This window comes from Nothobranchius furzeri, chromosome 3 (genome assembly GCF_043380555.1).
Source record: "Nothobranchius furzeri strain GRZ-AD chromosome 3, NfurGRZ-RIMD1, whole genome shotgun sequence".
NCBI classification, from domain to species: domain Eukaryota; kingdom Metazoa; phylum Chordata; class Actinopteri; order Cyprinodontiformes; family Nothobranchiidae; genus Nothobranchius; species Nothobranchius furzeri.
Genome location: NC_091743.1, coordinates 47,623,002 through 47,640,504, shown reverse-complemented (window position 1 = coordinate 47,640,504; position 17,503 = coordinate 47,623,002). Strand labels below are relative to the sequence as shown.

The following is a 17,503-nucleotide window of genomic DNA, read 5'->3' as shown; positions in this document are numbered from 1 at the left end:
ATTACAGGATACAATAAGATAATTAAAAGAAAAAATAAACAAATGGGCCAATAATTAGGTTCGGGGAGAATTGGAGGTTGTTTAAGAATGACTGGAGTCACGGGTATAGCATGAAACGGTTTATATACTAAATTTTAATAATAATGGGAAATATAACATAAAGATAGCACACAAAAACAGATGAAAACAATCGACAATAGTAAAATGGTCGGTATGAGATTTGATCATATGAGTCACAAGTCAGCCGGCGTCAAGTCAAATCCCCACGCTTGGGGTGAAAGTCAGAGTCCGGTGGTGCGATTTTTTCCTACCGCACCGTTGAGATTGTTCACAGAAGAGAGCAGTCTGCTCTTCAGTTACTTGAGATGTCCTGGTTCGTTCAGTGGTTAAGGCTCGCCATCTCCCTCGTCAGGAAGAAATCCAGTTCTCGTTCCAAGTGAGTGATCATAGGAGTCAGGATCAAACCCAAGGAAAAAAAAAACCCAGCCTGTAAACAACAGGACTGTTAGCGAGTTGGCATCGACCCTTCTCGTCACATCACAGCATAAAGTCTTACAGACTTAAACAAATGCTTCACTCTATTGGCATAGCCAATCATGTTTGGGTTCACAGTTCAACTAACATAACATCAATTTGATTGTCTATTAAAATAATTCTCAGTAGCTCTGGAAATATAATTACATATGACAACAATTGTTCAGCTCAATAGGCTCAGTTAGATTCTATTACTCTACACTATTTAACAAGAAATACATTCATGACAACAAGGATACATTTAGTTGTGTTTCTATACAGCATTGTGACACCTTGTATATCTGTAACACAATAAATAAATAAATAAATAAATAAATAAATAAATAAATAAATAAAATGTTCTATAACAAAATTCAACAAAATATAAATTCTGGTCCTTTGGTCCACCTTTGTAAAATAATTCCTCCCTAATCAGTTAGCTTTTATTTATTTTTATTTATCTATTTTTTTTATTATTAAATGTTTGGTTAAGGGACGCATTGCTAATTCTATGGCGTTAGCTATAACGCCCCTGAGGACCTTGTACATCTAGGCCGTACCACCATTAACTGGCGGTTTGAGCCGTTAACTCCTGGGAATCCCATATGCCCTACCGCCGTTAACTGGCGGTTTGAGCCGTTAACTCCTATATGCCCTACCACCGTTAACTGGTAGTTTGAGATGTTAACTCCTGGGATCTAACGTCTAGCAGCCCACTGCTGTCACCTCGGTTGCTGTAATTAGCTTTTTGAATTTAATAATTTACTGAATTTAATCTCATTCACTCACCAACGCGCTCCAACGGTTCCCTCCTACAGAGGATTGGTTCACTCTGTCGTCTCCACACAAATCTATAAGAATGGAATTAATTTGATAAGCTATTTAAGTTTCCTTTTTTTTTTTTAAGTTGCATCGTTAGCTTTTTCTCTTCTTTTTTCTTTACTCACCGCGTTGGTTCCAAGTTCCTAGCTCTTATTAGAAGGAGTCAAGTCCGCCTCTCCCTCTATCTATGCGGCACCCAAATCAGGGTTCTTCACGGCCTCGACCGTTGTTTTTTTTTTCTCTCTCTCTCTCTCTCTAACCGCTCAGTCTTTGCTTTCTGTATCTGCGTGCTGCACAGCCGTTTGTCTCTCCTCTCGCTCAGCTGCGTCGCACGGTTTTATTTCGCGGAGGCGGGACTTATTTCTCTCAGCCAATGAAATTTCAGATTCCCACCTGGACCAATAGTATACAGCTTTCCTCTTCTGTTTCTGTTAGGGATGTTCAAGATTCTTGTTTTAACCGATGTTTAATATTAAACTCGTTATTTTAGTTATTCACCCTTCCAATAATTCATTATGAAATTATCTATTAGTTAATTAGATATCTATTAATTAGTATTGTTAATTTCCTTAATTTATATTTTATATTTTATCTAAATTGAGGATGGATCATATTAGTAAGCCAATTAGTTAATACCTCATTAAGGTTCTAGCTTCTGGGTTACATCCTCCCCCATTAAATATCATGCACGTCCCTGTGCATTGTTTCTACGGGGTACACAACTTCTTGAGTAAGAGAGTCAATAAAAGCTTTATTAAGTCCTTGGAAAAGGGACCTAACTACGGTCACTAGTGGATTGCCCAATTGAGAGTAAGTTAGTCTTTGAGGAGGCTGACTACTTCGTTCAGATCTCCTGACATACATCTCTGGTTGCACAGTATCATGCTCATCCGTTTCGGTTTGATTCTCAACTGAGACAGGACGAAGTGAGCTCTCTGTTTCCGACAGAGCTGATGAGCTATTCTCTAAGACTTTGGTCTTTCCAGATGTATGTGTCTGATCGTGTATGATGGGTTCAAAACTTACATCACGTTGCTGCGACTTTAGGACACCATCCAATTGAGGTAGGTTTGTGTTAGTTTCATCCCCCGTTTCTACGTCAGGTAAGTATACTTCGTTTTTTTTCGTTTTTTCAGGTAAGTATGTTGCTGCTTCTTTCACTCTTTCAGGTAAGAATGTCGCAGTTTCACTCATTCTGTCAGGTAAGAATGTTTCGGTGTTGATGCCTTTGTCAAGTAAGGACAATTCAGCATTTTCATTACCAGCTAAGGTTGGTTCCTTGCGATCCCCTGTGTGTAAGGATAGTGTGTTTTGTTGTTGAATATTATTTGAATCTGCTATGAGTTCCCTATTTGGCAAGGTGACCGCTATTTGATAGGATGGTCGGTTTAGCACTTGTGGAAGATCAGAGTAATAAAACTCATCTACCTCTTCGTCAAGTGGCTCATCTGGGTCAGGTTCTAAGGCTGAACTCTGTCTTGTATGAGGTCTGCTAGGTTTCGTAACGCGTTCTGTTTCATTTTCTAATGAAGAGAGAAAACCACAAGGCAGTAAAAGATCTCTGTGGAGTGTTCTGTTGGGTCCTTCTCCGTTCTCTGGTTTTACAGTGTATACTGGCAAGTTTTCCATCTGTTTGAGAACTATATACACTGTTTGCTCCCATTTGTCTGCTAATTTATGCTTTTCTCTTAAGCGAAGATTTCGGACTAAAACACGATCTCCCACACCTAGTGTGGACTCACGAATGTTTCTGTCGAACCGTTCTTTGTTCTTCCTCGCTGTTTTTTGAGAGTTTTTTATGACAATGTCATAACTCTGTTCCAGATGACTCTTCAGTTCTTTAACATACTGAGAATGAGTTATAGAGGGCTTGTTCAAATGCGGTAACCCAAAGGCAATATCTATAGGCAACCGAGGCTGCCTGCCGAACATTAGCTCGTAGGGAGAGTATCCCGTCACGTCATTTTTTGTACAATTGTACGAGTGAGTAAGTGGTTTTACAAAATCGCGCCAGTGATGTTTCTCAGTGGCTTGTAAAGTTCCCAACATGCTGAGTAATGTACGATTGTACCGTTCAACGGGGTTGCCACGAGGGTGATAAGGGCTCGTTCTGACTTTACGGATACCAAGTAAAGAACAAAGTTCCTTGATTGTACGTGATTCGAAATCCCGTCCCTGATCACTATGAAGACGCTCAGGAAACCCGTAGTGGACTAAAAAATGTTCCCACAGGTTCTTCGCGACGGTGGTGGCTTTCTGATCTTTGGTTGGGATGGACACTGCATACTTTGTAAAATGGTCTGTAATCACTAAGACATCTTTAGTGTTCTTACTGTCTGGTTCTATGGAGAGAAAATCCATGCAAACTAACTCCATAGGTCTGGTGGTGGTAATACTCACCATTGGAGCAGCTTTGTCAGGGAGGGCCTTCCGACGGATACATCTTTCGCAAGTTTTAACTTTGATTTCGATATCACTAGCCATTCTTGGCCAGTAAAAACGGGACCGAATGAGATCTGTCGTACGTTCAACCCCAAGATGCCCCATATCATCATGTAGGCTTTGCATGACTGTTGAACGTAATGAATCAGGCAAGACTAACTGCAATGATGTCTCTGGTCCTAATTGGCGTCTCCGGTACAGTAAATCATTTTGAAACTCAAACCGTTTCCACTCTCTCAAAAGGTTAAGAACCACCGGGGGTTCTGCAATAGTATCAGTTGGCGGTTTATTGTCAGTCATAAGCAGCTGAATGACTCGGCCAATGGTTGGATCTTTCCTCTGCAAGGAGACAAGGTCAGCATGGTTATACTTGGGCACAGCAAAGAAACTGTCACTATTGTCTTCCAACTGGAATAGGTCTGGAATGGCCGCTGCAGACATGGCAAGTGACTGAACTAAACCACAAGGAGAATCAGTCTCATCCAAGACCATGTGCTTTTGGCATGTTGCCTTCACTGCTTCGGCTTGAAGTTGAAGCTCGACTTCTTTGACAGAGGATAAAAGATGAGATCGGAACTCATCTAGTCGTTGGCATTCCTCAGTGAATTTTGAGTTGTCTTCAGGTTTATCATGCAGCCTCCTAGACAGGCCATCCGCGTCAACGTTCTGTGTACCTGCACGGTATCTGATGTCAAAATTATAGGTGGACAACGCAGCTAGCCAACGATAGCTCGTTGCATCGAGTTTTGCCGTTGTTAAGAGGTAAGTTAACGGATTATTATCAGTAATGACAGTGAATGTGTTCCCATACAAATAGTCATGAAACTTATCTGTTATGGCCCACTTTAAGGCTAGAAACTCCAACTTGTGCGCAGGGTACCTAGTTTCACTAGAGCTTAAACCGCGACTTGCATAAGCGATTACCTGTGTGACACCGTTTTGCACTTGGTATAGCGCTGCACCGAGTCCGGTCGTACTAGCATCTGTGCGTACTAGATATGGGAGTTTTGCGTCAGCGTAGCCAAGAACTGGCGAAGTGGTAAGTTTTTCAATAATAGTTTGAAAGGACTTCTCACAGTCTTGGCTCCAACGATTCCCAAAGGGTTCTTTGGGGTTCAAGTACTTTGATCTACATGGTGGTGTTTTAAAGTTTTTCCGTTTGGGTTGATAACCAGCCGTGAGAGATGTTAGTGGCTTGACAATATTTGAGTAATCTTTAACGAAGCGTCGGTAATAACCGGTAAATCCTAAGAAAGATTGGAGTTCCTTCAAAGTCTGAGGCTTCGGCCATGTTTTGAGTGCTTCCACCTTATCTGGATCGGTTTTTATGCCATCTCGAGATACTATATGTCCAAGATAACGCACAGATGTCTGGAAAAAACGACACTTATCTGGTGATAGCTTGAGTCCGTATTCTCTAAGCCGTTCAAGAACGTGAGAAAGTCTGGTTTCGTGTTCTTCCAAGGAGTTGGAAAAGACGATCAAGTCGTCTAGGAAAACTAACACTTCCTTCAGATTAATGTCCTTCATACACTTTTCCATAACCCGTTGGAAAGTGCTTGGAGCATTTGTTATTCCTTGTGGCATACGGTTAAATTCATAAAACCCAAACGGGCAAACAAAAGCAGTTTTAGGTTTATCCTTTTCACACATCTCTATTTGATAGTAACCTGACTTGAGGTCCATCACAGAAAACCACTGTGATCCAGCGAGAGCAGAAAAGGACTCCTCCAAGTTAGGCAGGGCATATGCGTCGCGAATGGTTTGCAGATTAAGCTTTCTATAGTCTATACATAGACGTACCTCACCATTCTTTTTCCGAACTACCACTATTGGTGAGGCAAATGGAGACTCCGACTCTCTTATTATACCGGTTTCCAAGAGGGCTTCCAAATGTTTTCTCACGGCTTCATAATCATGTGGATGGATCGGCCGAGATTTCTGTTTGAATGGGGTCTCGTCTTTTAAGTTGATGTGATGTCTTATCTGTTGTGTATGACCAAAATCAAGATCGTGGTGCGAAAACACATCGGAGTAAGTGTTAAGTTTGTTGGTGATCCTCCCTTTCCATTCTTCGGACAAGGGCGAAGTACCGAAGTCAAAACTGAGAGGAGGGTTTGAAGGTGAAGTCTGTTGCTGCGAACTACACGCCGCAAGTACTTTCTGATCACTTTTGTCAGGTTCTGGATATGGCATAACACGATCGGCTTTAACTAACTCAGCGATCACACAGTTTGTGGGTAATGTGATGTCATGGTTAGTTTCGTTTCTTAGTACAACAGGTACTTTGTATGGACCATGTGAAGGTAAGGAAATGAGGCAACAGTCTACAATTATACCCCCTGGTAGAGAACCATTGGTGGGTTGTTCAATGAGTGCATAAGGCTCATGCTTGTTTTGGCTGGGTTGCATAAACCCTTCTAGTAACAGTTTTTTATTTGCAGGGAGAACTTCTTGGGTTCTCCCTCGAAGCTTCACCACACCAACTCGTCCATCTTTGCTTTGTTTTTTTCTGACTGCTAAGGCTTTTAGCACGTGTTGGTACCCATAAGAGAGTGCCTTGGAATCAGGTAAGTTATTGGCAGACAATTGCTCATACAAAGGATCGAGTGTGTTTGTGCCAATGAGTAGTGGTGTATCAGAGTTTGAGCTTATATCCGGAACCACTAACGCAAGGGTAGGTAACTCAAGTCCAGACTGATCGAGCTCTTTTGGAAATGTGACACTTATCTCTATGTATCCTAAATAAGGAACTGCTTGACCGTTTGCGCCCTCGACTTCTAACAGATTACTGATGGGTTTAATTGAGAGGTCAGGTAAGTGTTCTTGGTAAAAAGAATTGGCAATGGTGGTTACCTGGGACCCTGAATCCAGTAAACAATTACATTCAACACTGTTAACTGAGACTGTAGCTGTGCATCGCCCACCCACTAATCTTTTGGGAAGTTTTGGCACTGAATGAGCATGAACTGGCTTGCAAAAAAGTCTCTCTGTCCTTTCCTTAGAGGGACTTGGTTCTACTTTAGCACCTATCTGTCCCACGATAGGAGCTTCTACCGGTTTAAAGGAGGAGACTGAGCAATTGGCTTTGACATCTCCCACTCGCGCTGCTTCTGTCTAAGAGCAAGTCTTTTAGTTGCAACTAGTGCTGGATTTGGCTCGTTGCTACAGCTAGAAGCTATGTGCCCATCTTCTCCGCACTTAAAACAGTATCCAGGCTTTGGTCTGGGCACCACTGCTGTTATCTGCTGAATCTGTTTGGGCTCATCTGGAATTTTAGTCCCCACACGGGGTTTTGACTCTTTTTGAGTTTTCTTTGCCTTTTTATCTGTGTTGTTAACCTTAAGCTGTGCAATTTGGCTCCTGAGCTCAGCGATTTGTTTGCGTAAGTCATCACAGTTATCATCTATTTCCAGTTCACAAGTGTTTTTACTCTGAGAGCATGTTGTTTGCACATTTGAATACACTCTAGTTCGTTGTGCCCCTAAGTGTTGTTTCATGCGTGCTGCTTTAGTAGCCTGTTTGTCTTCTTCAGTGCGCAGTTTGAGGAGAAGTGCTGTAAAATGAGGCGGGTTGTCTTTCTTTTGTTCGAGTTGCAGGTTTGAAATCAGCGAGCTGTCCCAACAGCCTCTGCAAAACTGCTTGAGCAGCTGCTGGTCGGCGTCACTGGAGGAAATTCCATTCCTCTGAATAACTAGGTTTAACAAGGTGTATAACCTCTGAAAGTAATCGGAAGGTTTTTCACCACTGTCCTGGTTTGTGTTTAAGAAGCGAGCAAAGAGCTCGTCGCCGTCTTCGACAGCTGCGTAAGCTGAATCGAGATGTTCAAGGTACGTTTCCGGGTCGGATTTTGGACTAAGAGCTTTAACGATGCTCGCTGCTGGGGCTGACAGACTCTCCACGATTCTTCGTACAATTTGGGACTTGGTGAGTGAAGGATCATTTATGCATAACACTACACTACTACGCCAAGTATCATAGTCAGTTTCAAAAGAAGGGTGTGGAACTCGCCCTGAGAACGGTTTTAGTCTGTATTGTGAAGTAGGCGGAGGGATAACCTCACTGCTTTTAACAATGTGTTCCACAATAACTCGCTGAACCTCAGGTGTGTTTAAAAGATTTGGTGGAATGCAAGGGTTTTGTTTTCCAGTCTCTGTAGGTGGACAATTGTCCTTTGAGTTGTTCATATAGTTAACTTCTGGTGTTAAAGGCAGGGAATATGTAACTTGGTCACTATGGAGCATTGGCTCTGGTTCAGTGACTGGTTCAGATGCATGGGTATCCCTTCCTAAAGATTCCCCAATTTTTGCCAGTTCCTCCATTAGAAGGTCTTTAAATGATTGATTGCTACGCGCAGCTATGTCCCTGAGCTCTGACAGATAGGCATCAGTGGCAGATGTGCTAGTTTCTAGACTGTACGCGCTGGCTAGGTCTTGAATATGGAAGAAAACATCTGGGTTCCTAGTACAAGGTTTGTCATAGGGTAAACATTGTTTCTTTAATTCCTTAACAGTGGCTTCATGTTGAAACTCCACAATAATCTGATCACAGTTTGGTAACTTAATGCGCCTGTTAACTGGTCCGAATCCTTCCATAAACCCAAAGACTTCGTTATCAAGGTCTGTATCAGTTAACCCACTGATTAAAACAGCATTTGAAACTTTGACCTTTTCTGTTTTCACAACTTCCATTTTAAAACACTCAAAAGTACCAATAATGCCAAAATGGCAAACCACTGTGACCTCCAGGCACTCTTATGATGTCAGTCAATGGTTAGCTAAGGTAACAACTCTACAATTCTCCTGGCTGGCTCGCCAAGTTTTATGTAACCGGATTACAGGATACAATAAGATAATTAAAAGAAAAAATAAACAAATGGGCCAATAATTAGGTTCGGGGAGAATTGGAGGTTGTTTAAGAATGACTGGAGTCACGGGTATAGCATGAAACGGTTTATATACTAAATTTTAATAATAATGGGAAATATAACATAAAGATAGCACACAAAAACAGATGAAAACAATCGACAATAGTAAAATGGTCGGTATGAGATTTGATCATATGAGTCACAAGTCAGCCGGCGTCAAGTCAAATCCCCACGCTTGGGGTGAAAGTCAGAGTCCGGTGGTGCGATTTTTTCCTACCGCACCGTTGAGATTGTTCACAGAAGAGAGCAGTCTGCTCTTCAGTTACTTGAGATGTCCTGGTTCGTTCAGTGGTTAAGGCTCGCCATCTCCCTCGTCAGGAAGAAATCCAGTTCTCGTTCCAAGTGAGTGATCATAGGAGTCAGGATCAAACCCAAGGAAAAAAAAAACCCAGCCTGTAAACAACAGGACTGTTAGCGAGTTGGCATCGACCCTTCTCGTCACATCACAGCATAAAGTCTTACAGACTTAAACAAATGCTTCACTCTATTGGCATAGCCAATCATGTTTGGGTTCACAGTTCAACTAACATAACATCAATTTGATTGTCTATTAAAATAATTCTCAGTAGCTCTGGAAATATAATTACATATGACAACAATTGTTCAGCTCAATAGGCTCAGTTAGATTCTATTACTCTACACTATTTAACAAGAAATACATTCATGACAACAAGGATACATTTAGTTGTGTTTCTATACAGCATTGTGACACCTTGTATATCTGTAACACAATAAATAAATAAATAAATAAATAAATAAATAAATAAATAAATAAAATGTTCTATAACAAAATTCAACAAAATATAAATTCTGGTCCTTTGGTCCACCTTTGTAAAATAATTCCTCCCTAATCAGTTAGCTTTTATTTATTTTTATTTATCTATTTTTTTTATTATTAAATGTTTGGTTAAGGGACGCATTGCTAATTCTATGGCGTTAGCTATAACGCCCCTGAGGACCTTGTACATCTAGGCCGTACCACCATTAACTGGCGGTTTGAGCCGTTAACTCCTGGGAATCCCATATGCCCTACCGCCGTTAACTGGCGGTTTGAGCCGTTAACTCCTATATGCCCTACCACCGTTAACTGGTAGTTTGAGATGTTAACTCCTGGGATCTAACGTCTAGCAGCCCACTGCTGTCACCTCGGTTGCTGTAATTAGCTTTTTGAATTTAATAATTTACTGAATTTAATCTCATTCACTCACCAACGCGCTCCAACGGTTCCCTCCTACAGAGGATTGGTTCACTCTGTCGTCTCCACACAAATCTATAAGAATGGAATTAATTTGATAAGCTATTTAAGTTTCCTTTTTTTTTTTTAAGTTGCATCGTTAGCTTTTTCTCTTCTTTTTTCTTTACTCACCGCGTTGGTTCCAAGTTCCTAGCTCTTATTAGAAGGAGTCAAGTCCGCCTCTCCCTCTATCTATGCGGCACCCAAATCAGGGTTCTTCACGGCCTCGACCGTTGTTTTTTTTTTCTCTCTCTCTCTCTCTCTAACCGCTCAGTCTTTGCTTTCTGTATCTGCGTGCTGCACAGCCGTTTGTCTCTCCTCTCGCTCAGCTGCGTCGCACGGTTTTATTTCGCGGAGGCGGGACTTATTTCTCTCAGCCAATGAAATTTCAGATTCCCACCTGGACCAATAGTATACAGCTTTCCTCTTCTGTTTCTGTTAGGGATGTTCAAGATTCTTGTTTTAACCGATGTTTAATATTAAACTCGTTATTTTAGTTATTCACCCTTCCAATAATTCATTATGAAATTATCTATTAGTTAATTAGATATCTATTAATTAGTATTGTTAATTTCCTTAATTTATATTTTATATTTTATCTAAATTGAGGATGGATCATATTAGTAAGCCAATTAGTTAATACCTCATTAAGGTTCTAGCTTCTGGGTTACAAGAACAATGACCTGACAGAAAAGAAAGTGATCTAGAATATCATGGCGTGCTGTGTGCACGCTCCTCCTGACCTTGAAGCACCTGTGTTTACACTCCGCTCCCTGGCAGGATGCCCTTTGATTTTGACAAACATGGATGTCGTGGAGAAGTTGGAGAGCCTGTCTAAAGCTGAGAGGGAGTTCCTCTGTTCTCTGCTCTTTCACACCATCAACTGGTTCAGAGAGGTAACTGCAGGCTCCTGCGAATCCGCCTCTGTCAGCTAGAATCAGGTCATTCAGCGGTGCATCTCTCTACAGGTCGTAAACACTTTCTGCAAACAGAAGGAAGCCGAGATGAAGATGAAAGTGATGACTCGCCTACAGAACATCACTTATCTGCAGACACTACTGGAGAGGGCTCTTGCAGGTTTGTCTTTCTCTCTATAATTGATTGTTTTTTGTTTTTTTTTTACCATTAAATGCCAAACCTAACTAAATGTGTACCTTTAGGAACACCTGGTTACGTCCCACCTGTCTGTAACTTTGATGGAGAAGCCACAGATGGCGTTGCTGCTGGCTTCACTGCTCCTGTGAATAAAACAAAGAAAGGTAACAAAATCCAAAGAAGAACATGTAAAAATCTGTCACCTAAACGTGTTTAATCATGGCTAATTGTTTTACTCGTGCGTTGTTTAGATGGCGCTGGAAGGAAGAGGAAAGCTCCCGGTAAGAATTCAACAGAAGAGAACTCTCAGCCTGCAGAGGCGGCCGAAGCAGAAGAAACTCAGCAGGTAGGACCTACCCCTCAGATCATTCTGTCTAAAGCTTCTAAATGTGCCTAAAATAAACAAAAATCCTCCGAAGGAGCAGCCAGAGAAGGAAAAAGAAAAGGAGACGCGTCCAGGTGTGAGTCTGGTGGCCTACAGGTCGTTCTTCAGAGAGCTGGACGTGGAGGTGCTGAGTGTTCTGCAGTGTGGTTTGCTGTCGCGCTCGCTGCTGGACTCAGAGCTCCACACCAAGGTGGGATTACACACACACACACGCGCGAGGATTCATGCTAGTTTCATTACACCGCAGACAGAAGTTTATCATTTATGGAATTTCCAAGGTGCGGGAGGAGGTTCTGCTGGGTCCTGGTGAGCTTGTCTTCCTCCTGGAGGATATGCTTCACAAACTGGAGTTCAGTCTCTCAGCTGGTCCAGCTAGGAGAGCTCCTTTCCTCAAGGTACAGAAGACTAAACACTAACAGGTCACTGCAGAGTGAGAGGAGATAAAGATAAAAAGACACAATGTGCACATTTTAACCTGATCTATAAACAACATGTTTTCATTCAGGCCAAGGCTGATAGAAGTCTAGGCTTCTCCCACCTCCAGCAGTGGAGCTCCAGAGACATTGCCTCCTATTGTGTGCAGCTGTTACCTGCTCTTTGCACACATCTGGAAAACTGTCACAACCATTTCCAGGTGAAGGTCACTGGAGTTTACTAGAAAGGTTAATTCCTGTTGAGGTCTGCAACAGTCTCAGGTGTGTTTTCAGATGCTGCAGTCTGAAAACAACGGTGTTGTGGACGGGCCGGCTACAGACCTGCAGGAGCATCAGCTAATGTCAGCGGGGTATCAGCTGCTGCTGCAGGGCCTGAACACCACCTTCAGCTGGTGAGTGCAGATCACCTGCATCCTGTTGGGACGTCTCTGTTAACTGCTGCATGTGTTTACACGTTCCTGTGTCTGTCAGGTCTGGATTCAGCCAGCCAGGACACAGGAACCTGCTGAAGAAGGCTCTGGGAGTCTTAGCTGGGCGACTCAAAGAAGGAGGCTCAGAGCTGACCCTGGAGCAGCTAGTGACGTGGGTGATGGATCCCATTATGGATCAGAACTGATTCAGACATCTGCTATTTTTAAAGAATTCAGCCTTTTTGATTCAAGCACAAAACAAACAAACAAAAAAAAACGAGTTATCACATCTTTAATTCAACAGTAAGAGCAGCTCCTCTTGCTGTTTACCTGGAACGTTTGATGGTTTAAACTGAAATCTGTCGTTTTGATTTGTGTTATTGTGGGGCGACGGTGGCACAGGAGTTAAGTGCTCGCCCCGTAATCGGAAGGTTGCAGGTTCGAGCCCCGCTCAGTCTGTCGCTGTCGTTGTGTCCTTGGGCAAGACACGTAACCCACGTTGCCTGCTGGTGGTTGTTGGAGGGACCGGTGGCGCCATTGCTCGGCAGCCTCACCTCTGTCAGTGCACCCAGGGCAGCTGTGGCTACATCGTAGCTCATCCCCACCAGTGTGTGAATGTGTGTGTGAATGGGTGAATGACTGATTGTGTTGTAAAGCGCCTTGGGGGGTTCCAGGACTCTAGAAGGCGCTATATCAAATACAGGCCATTTACCATTGCACCTTTTTTTCCTCAGACACGGTTTTAAGTACCTGCTGAACTTTCGCAGCACCATGCCGAGCCTCAGCACGGCTCTGTGTCTCTCCCAGCTTCTGTCCACGGTGTCGGAGAGAGGGGGCGATCCTGCTGCTTACAGACAGCAGATGGGTCAGAGGCTAACCTCTTTTAGATCCTTTAATCAAACATCCTGGTGGATGAAATGAAGATGATTGTTTTTTCCCCCTCACAGCTTCTCTTGCTCATGGTTTCCTGACCCAGATCTGGGTGACGGCTACCGGTGAGAGGGAGCGAGGCAACAAATTCAACGAAGCCCTCCACGCTCTCCTCAGGTATAGAGCTGTACCCACTCTTGTTTATTACGTTTTTGACTGTGTGGCTAACTGTTGTCCCCTTCTCCAGCATCTACCTGGAGCACGCGGACGACGTCCTGATGGCATTGGAGCAGATCACTGGAACGGCGATCCCGGAGCTGCTCAGTGCATCCAAAGAGGGGAGCTCTGCATCCTGGCCCACTCTGCACAGGTGTGTCCAGCAGGAATCCCTGATCCGTCGTCATGCTTTAGCCTTTGCAATGACAGCTGGTGTGGTCGTATCGTTGACCTCTCTGCAGGCAGACGTTCCTGGTGTTCTACAAAGTCTTGATGGCGGAGTTGGACAAATCAGCCAGAAAGATTCCTGCTGTCAAAACGAGCGACGACTCGGAGGTCTGACGCTCTTTATTTCCTTCTGTTTGGAGTTTCCATCAATGATTCATGACTAAAACCAGAATATGCCTGTTTGCAGACTCAGGTAGAGAAGCTGCTGACGTGGAACTTGGCAGTCAGAGACTTTCACGTCCTGGTCAACCTAGTGAAGGTACACGCCACCTGTTACTCCCATGAAGCTGTAAATGACCAGCAACCCACTCTGTTTGTTTTCAGTCGTTGGCTCAGATTATAATCTACACTTTGGAGTGAAGAAATAATAAAATAGTGGATTTGTGTCACCTTTTTGCAGGTGTTTGACTCCAGGCCAGTACTTAACGTGTGCTTAAAGGTGAGCTGGATCTGACTTAGCTAAAAACTGTTCCTGTCCAGCTGTGACTTGTGCTAACGGGTTTGTCACACACTTGTTGTCACTAGTACGGACGACTTTTTCTGGAGACCTTCCTGAAGTTGGGGATGCCGCTGCTGGACTGCAGCTTCAAACGGCACAAGGTAGAGAAAACAAGTCACCTCTGTTATGTTCAGAAAAACGTCCGCTCACGTCGTTCGGAGCCAAATCTCAACGAAGACCGTGTGGGTCGACTGTTTCGCAGGAGGATGTCCAGAGCTTACTGAAGACCTTCCAGCTCAGCACCCGGCAGCTGCACCACATGTGTGGACATTCAAAGGTTGTGTCTGGTCTTCCTTAAATCTTAATGCTAACCAGGTCTGAGCATGAGAAGTACAGCTTCAATAAGTTACCCGTTGGTTCTCAGATCCATCAGGACACCAGCTTGACTAGCCACGTACCAGCCCTCAAGAAGAGTCTGGAGCTGTTTGTGTACAGAGTGAAGGCCATGCTGATGCTCAACAACTGCCAGGAGGCCTTCTGGATGGGCAACCTGAAGAATCGCAACCTGAAGGTAATAAAGGTCTTTGAATTCATCGTTGTTTGGGTTTGTGGGTTCTGACCAGTAATAAAACGTCTCGCAGGGTGAGGAGATTCTTTCTCAGAGGTCTCAGGGGAGTGATGATGATGATGAAGAAGAGGAGGAGAACCAGGGGCTAGCACAACCACGGGAGCGATCGGATGATGAGGTACTTGACTAAACATGCTGGTGAAGGTTCTCAGTCATCCAGGTCATGGTAATCCAAAGGGTTCAATTTAAGGCAACTGGACTTCTTTGGTTTCTTGAAGACGGTTTGCTTCTCATCTGAGGAGCTTTTTCAATTCTAACTGGAATATGGGAGAGTCAAGTTTAAAAGCTGTAGTTGTCTGTTGTTATTTAACGAGCAGAAACTACTCTGAATACCCCTCCTCTCTACCCCCTGATGAGTCGTTCTCTATTGAGAGGAAGTTGTTGTGTTAGTTGGATGCAGGAAGATGTGACCTAGACTGAAGCCGCTTAGGAATGAGATTCAAAGCTGCGTTATAGGTGCTGGAAAGGTGAAATCTAAGCCCCTCCCCTATTTAAAGTAGGTTTTTCACGTTTTACATAGATGGCTTCTTTTACTCCTCTCTCATACCATCAATCTTCTACGTCCAGAATGTGGACACGCCTTTGAAGATATCAAAGTTGTCCATGCTGTACAAACACAAGAAGGTTTATTATTTTACAAGACCACCTCAGATCCAGAACTTGTTTTTTTTTTATTGGTCCTGCACCTCACATGCATCACATACAATCGTGTGGATTGTGATTTGGAGTAAGAAAAACTTAAAAAACCAATTTTGTAACATTGACTTGTTGTGTTCTGCGTTCACAACCAGCTGCTCTAGACCTTAAAATGTACCTAATCTTTTATGTGTGGTTTCCTGCAGGACCAGAACGACGGTGACAGAATTCCTAAGAATAACAGGTCGGGCCATATGGATCAAGAGGAAAATTCAGATGACTCCGATTAACCCTGACTACCATAATAACAGATGATTTATACGGTTTAGCAGCTTTTGCTGTGGTTGATAAAAGTTTTGCACGTTTATGAGATTGATTGATTATCTGGATAGTCAGCTGTACACATTTGAAATAACATTATGAAAGTGGCAATAACTGTTTAGGAGGAATTGTTTAGACGTATTTATAAATGCAGTTAGTAAAATGTGTAATGTGTGTTGTCACTATGTTATTAACGTGTTTTATGATGTATGTCTAAATGTCTGACATAAAACAGATTTTGGGAATTATTAACTATTGGCTTTATTTTTGTTAATGCTGAAAATAAAATACATTAAAACTTGAAGCATGGTTTCTTTTATCGGTTTGGCACTGAAATAAACGATTGATGGTTTTTCAATATGAAGCAACTTGAGTTGATGAGAACTTGTATTAATTTTTTTAAACAATGTTGAACAGGATGAAACTCACTGATTAAAAGCTGTATAAAAACCATCCCTAAAGAAAATGTATATAATTTGAGTTACTTTTCCATATAAAATCCTAAAATCAAAACAAAATTTCAGTCTACTCCGTCTTTACAATTAGAATACACGGAGATTTGTAATTGTCTGACAGCAGCATTCTTATCGGATTTAGTATAATTCATGTAGTTAAAATTAAAGTTTAGTACAGTTCAACCTCAAACTGAAAAGTGCACGCTAGCCTGTTGGCTAAAACCCACATAAAACAGGCCCTACATTTTAATGATTTATCTCGGCATTCTGGGTGTTATGGATTTCCATATTTTAAATCAATGTCAGCAGCTGGGTAAAACTTCTATTTCATGTGAAGAACAAGATCGACACCTATCTGAATGGAAACTAAATATTAAATCCTTTAAAAAAAACATTACAAAGCGAGGGAATCCGGGTCTAAACACCTGGGCTGAACCACTATGCTACATGGGGGTGTGTGTTCGGAGTGAATGCGTTAGCGCTGCTTTATAATGGTCCACGAAAAGTTAAAATGAACGCGGTGTGTCAATTAAAATAAAAAACATAGTGTTATAACGGTTTAACAGAGGAATGAAAACCAAACAATTAGTTTGAATTTCTTTTAACATTACCGAACCCCCCTCCGAGTTGTCAACAATGGGCCATTCGGGAAACGTGTTCCTCTGTTTGGGGAAGTACCACAAACAAACGAGCCTTCTTCGTGTCCCCTTTTTCTAGTTATTTGACTTTCAGCTTTACCGGTTTGTGCAAGTAAACAATTTCCGCATTGTACTTTTGGGAAAACGCGGTTTTGTGGTGTATTCTGAAGCGTCAGGACACCAAACTCAGCGTGTCCGGGGAGAAGGGTTAGCTTTGACAGAAATCTGCTGTAAGCGTTGCTGCTGCTCCGCTCTGAGGGACAATGTCTGATTTGGTTTTGCTGCTTCTGATCATCGTCCTGTTAGTTTGTCTGGCAGTGACCGTCGGCTGGCTGCTAGTGTACTCGGGGCTGCTGTCGGACGTGGTTGTTAAAACGGGGCCACCTCCTGTCAGAAACGTTACGGTCGCCTATAAGTTCCACGAAGGCTCGTATAAGGACTGCGGGGCTGCTTTCACGGAGAGCTGCAGCATCGGGCCAAAGCTCCGCTCCATCGGGGTCTTCTACGATGACCTCAAACAGGTGAGTCCCCAGGTCATCAGGCACCTGCTGCAGCACAGCTAAGCTGCACCTGGCCCCATGTTATTATAACTCGGTGTACTTTGTGTCCTGATAAGATGTTAAAGTCATGGAGAAACGTCCTGTTTGACCTGGACACAAGTTACTCATTACAGCTCAGGTAGAAAAACAACAAAAGGCATCATTATAAAACTCCCATCTAACAGTTCTGGGTTCTAGTAGATGGGACATTATAAAATTCACAGTCAACAAGTCAGTTGTCTTTAGTTCAGAGATTTTCTACAATAAATTT

At 42.8% G+C, this 17,503-nt stretch overlaps 2 protein-coding genes across 3 annotated transcripts in view; both read left to right on the top strand.

The window, feature by feature from the left end:
- fancd2 (FA complementation group D2) overlaps positions 1–15,904 on the top strand; it is a 28,497-nt gene extending 12,593 nt beyond the window's left edge. The window contains exons 25-44 of one of the 2 annotated variants that reach the window (XM_054749142.2): positions 10,719–10,834; positions 10,907–11,015; positions 11,099–11,197; positions 11,285–11,379; positions 11,459–11,608; positions 11,697–11,813; positions 11,924–12,052; positions 12,126–12,244; positions 12,324–12,434; positions 12,997–13,127; positions 13,210–13,309; positions 13,380–13,502; positions 13,591–13,684; positions 13,764–13,835; positions 13,977–14,015; positions 14,102–14,176; positions 14,278–14,352; positions 14,440–14,586; positions 14,657–14,761; positions 15,486–15,904. In XM_054749142.2, coding sequence (XP_054605117.2) covers positions 10,719–10,834; positions 10,907–11,015; positions 11,099–11,197; positions 11,285–11,379; positions 11,459–11,608; positions 11,697–11,813; positions 11,924–12,052; positions 12,126–12,244; positions 12,324–12,434; positions 12,997–13,127; positions 13,210–13,309; positions 13,380–13,502; positions 13,591–13,684; positions 13,764–13,835; positions 13,977–14,015; positions 14,102–14,176; positions 14,278–14,352; positions 14,440–14,586; positions 14,657–14,761; positions 15,486–15,569 — 2,090 coding nt within the window. In that variant the 3' untranslated portion in view covers positions 15,570–15,904. Of the gene's footprint in view, positions 1–10,718; positions 10,835–10,906; positions 11,016–11,098; positions 11,198–11,284; positions 11,380–11,452; positions 11,609–11,696; positions 11,814–11,923; positions 12,053–12,125; positions 12,245–12,323; positions 12,435–12,996; positions 13,128–13,209; positions 13,310–13,379; positions 13,503–13,590; positions 13,685–13,763; positions 13,836–13,976; positions 14,016–14,101; positions 14,177–14,277; positions 14,353–14,439; positions 14,587–14,656; positions 14,762–15,485 lie in introns of both variants that reach the window. The other variant, XM_054749140.2, reaches the window with a different exon arrangement.
- Positions 15,905–16,738: 834 nt separating this feature from the next.
- The window catches only part of tex264a (testis expressed 264, ER-phagy receptor a), a 137,202-nt gene continuing 136,437 nt past the window's right edge, over positions 16,739–17,503 (top strand). The window contains exon 1 of the mRNA XM_054749167.2: positions 16,739–17,214. Coding sequence (XP_054605142.1) covers positions 16,957–17,214 — 258 coding nt within the window. The 5' untranslated portion in view covers positions 16,739–16,956. The remainder of the gene's footprint in view (positions 17,215–17,503) is intronic.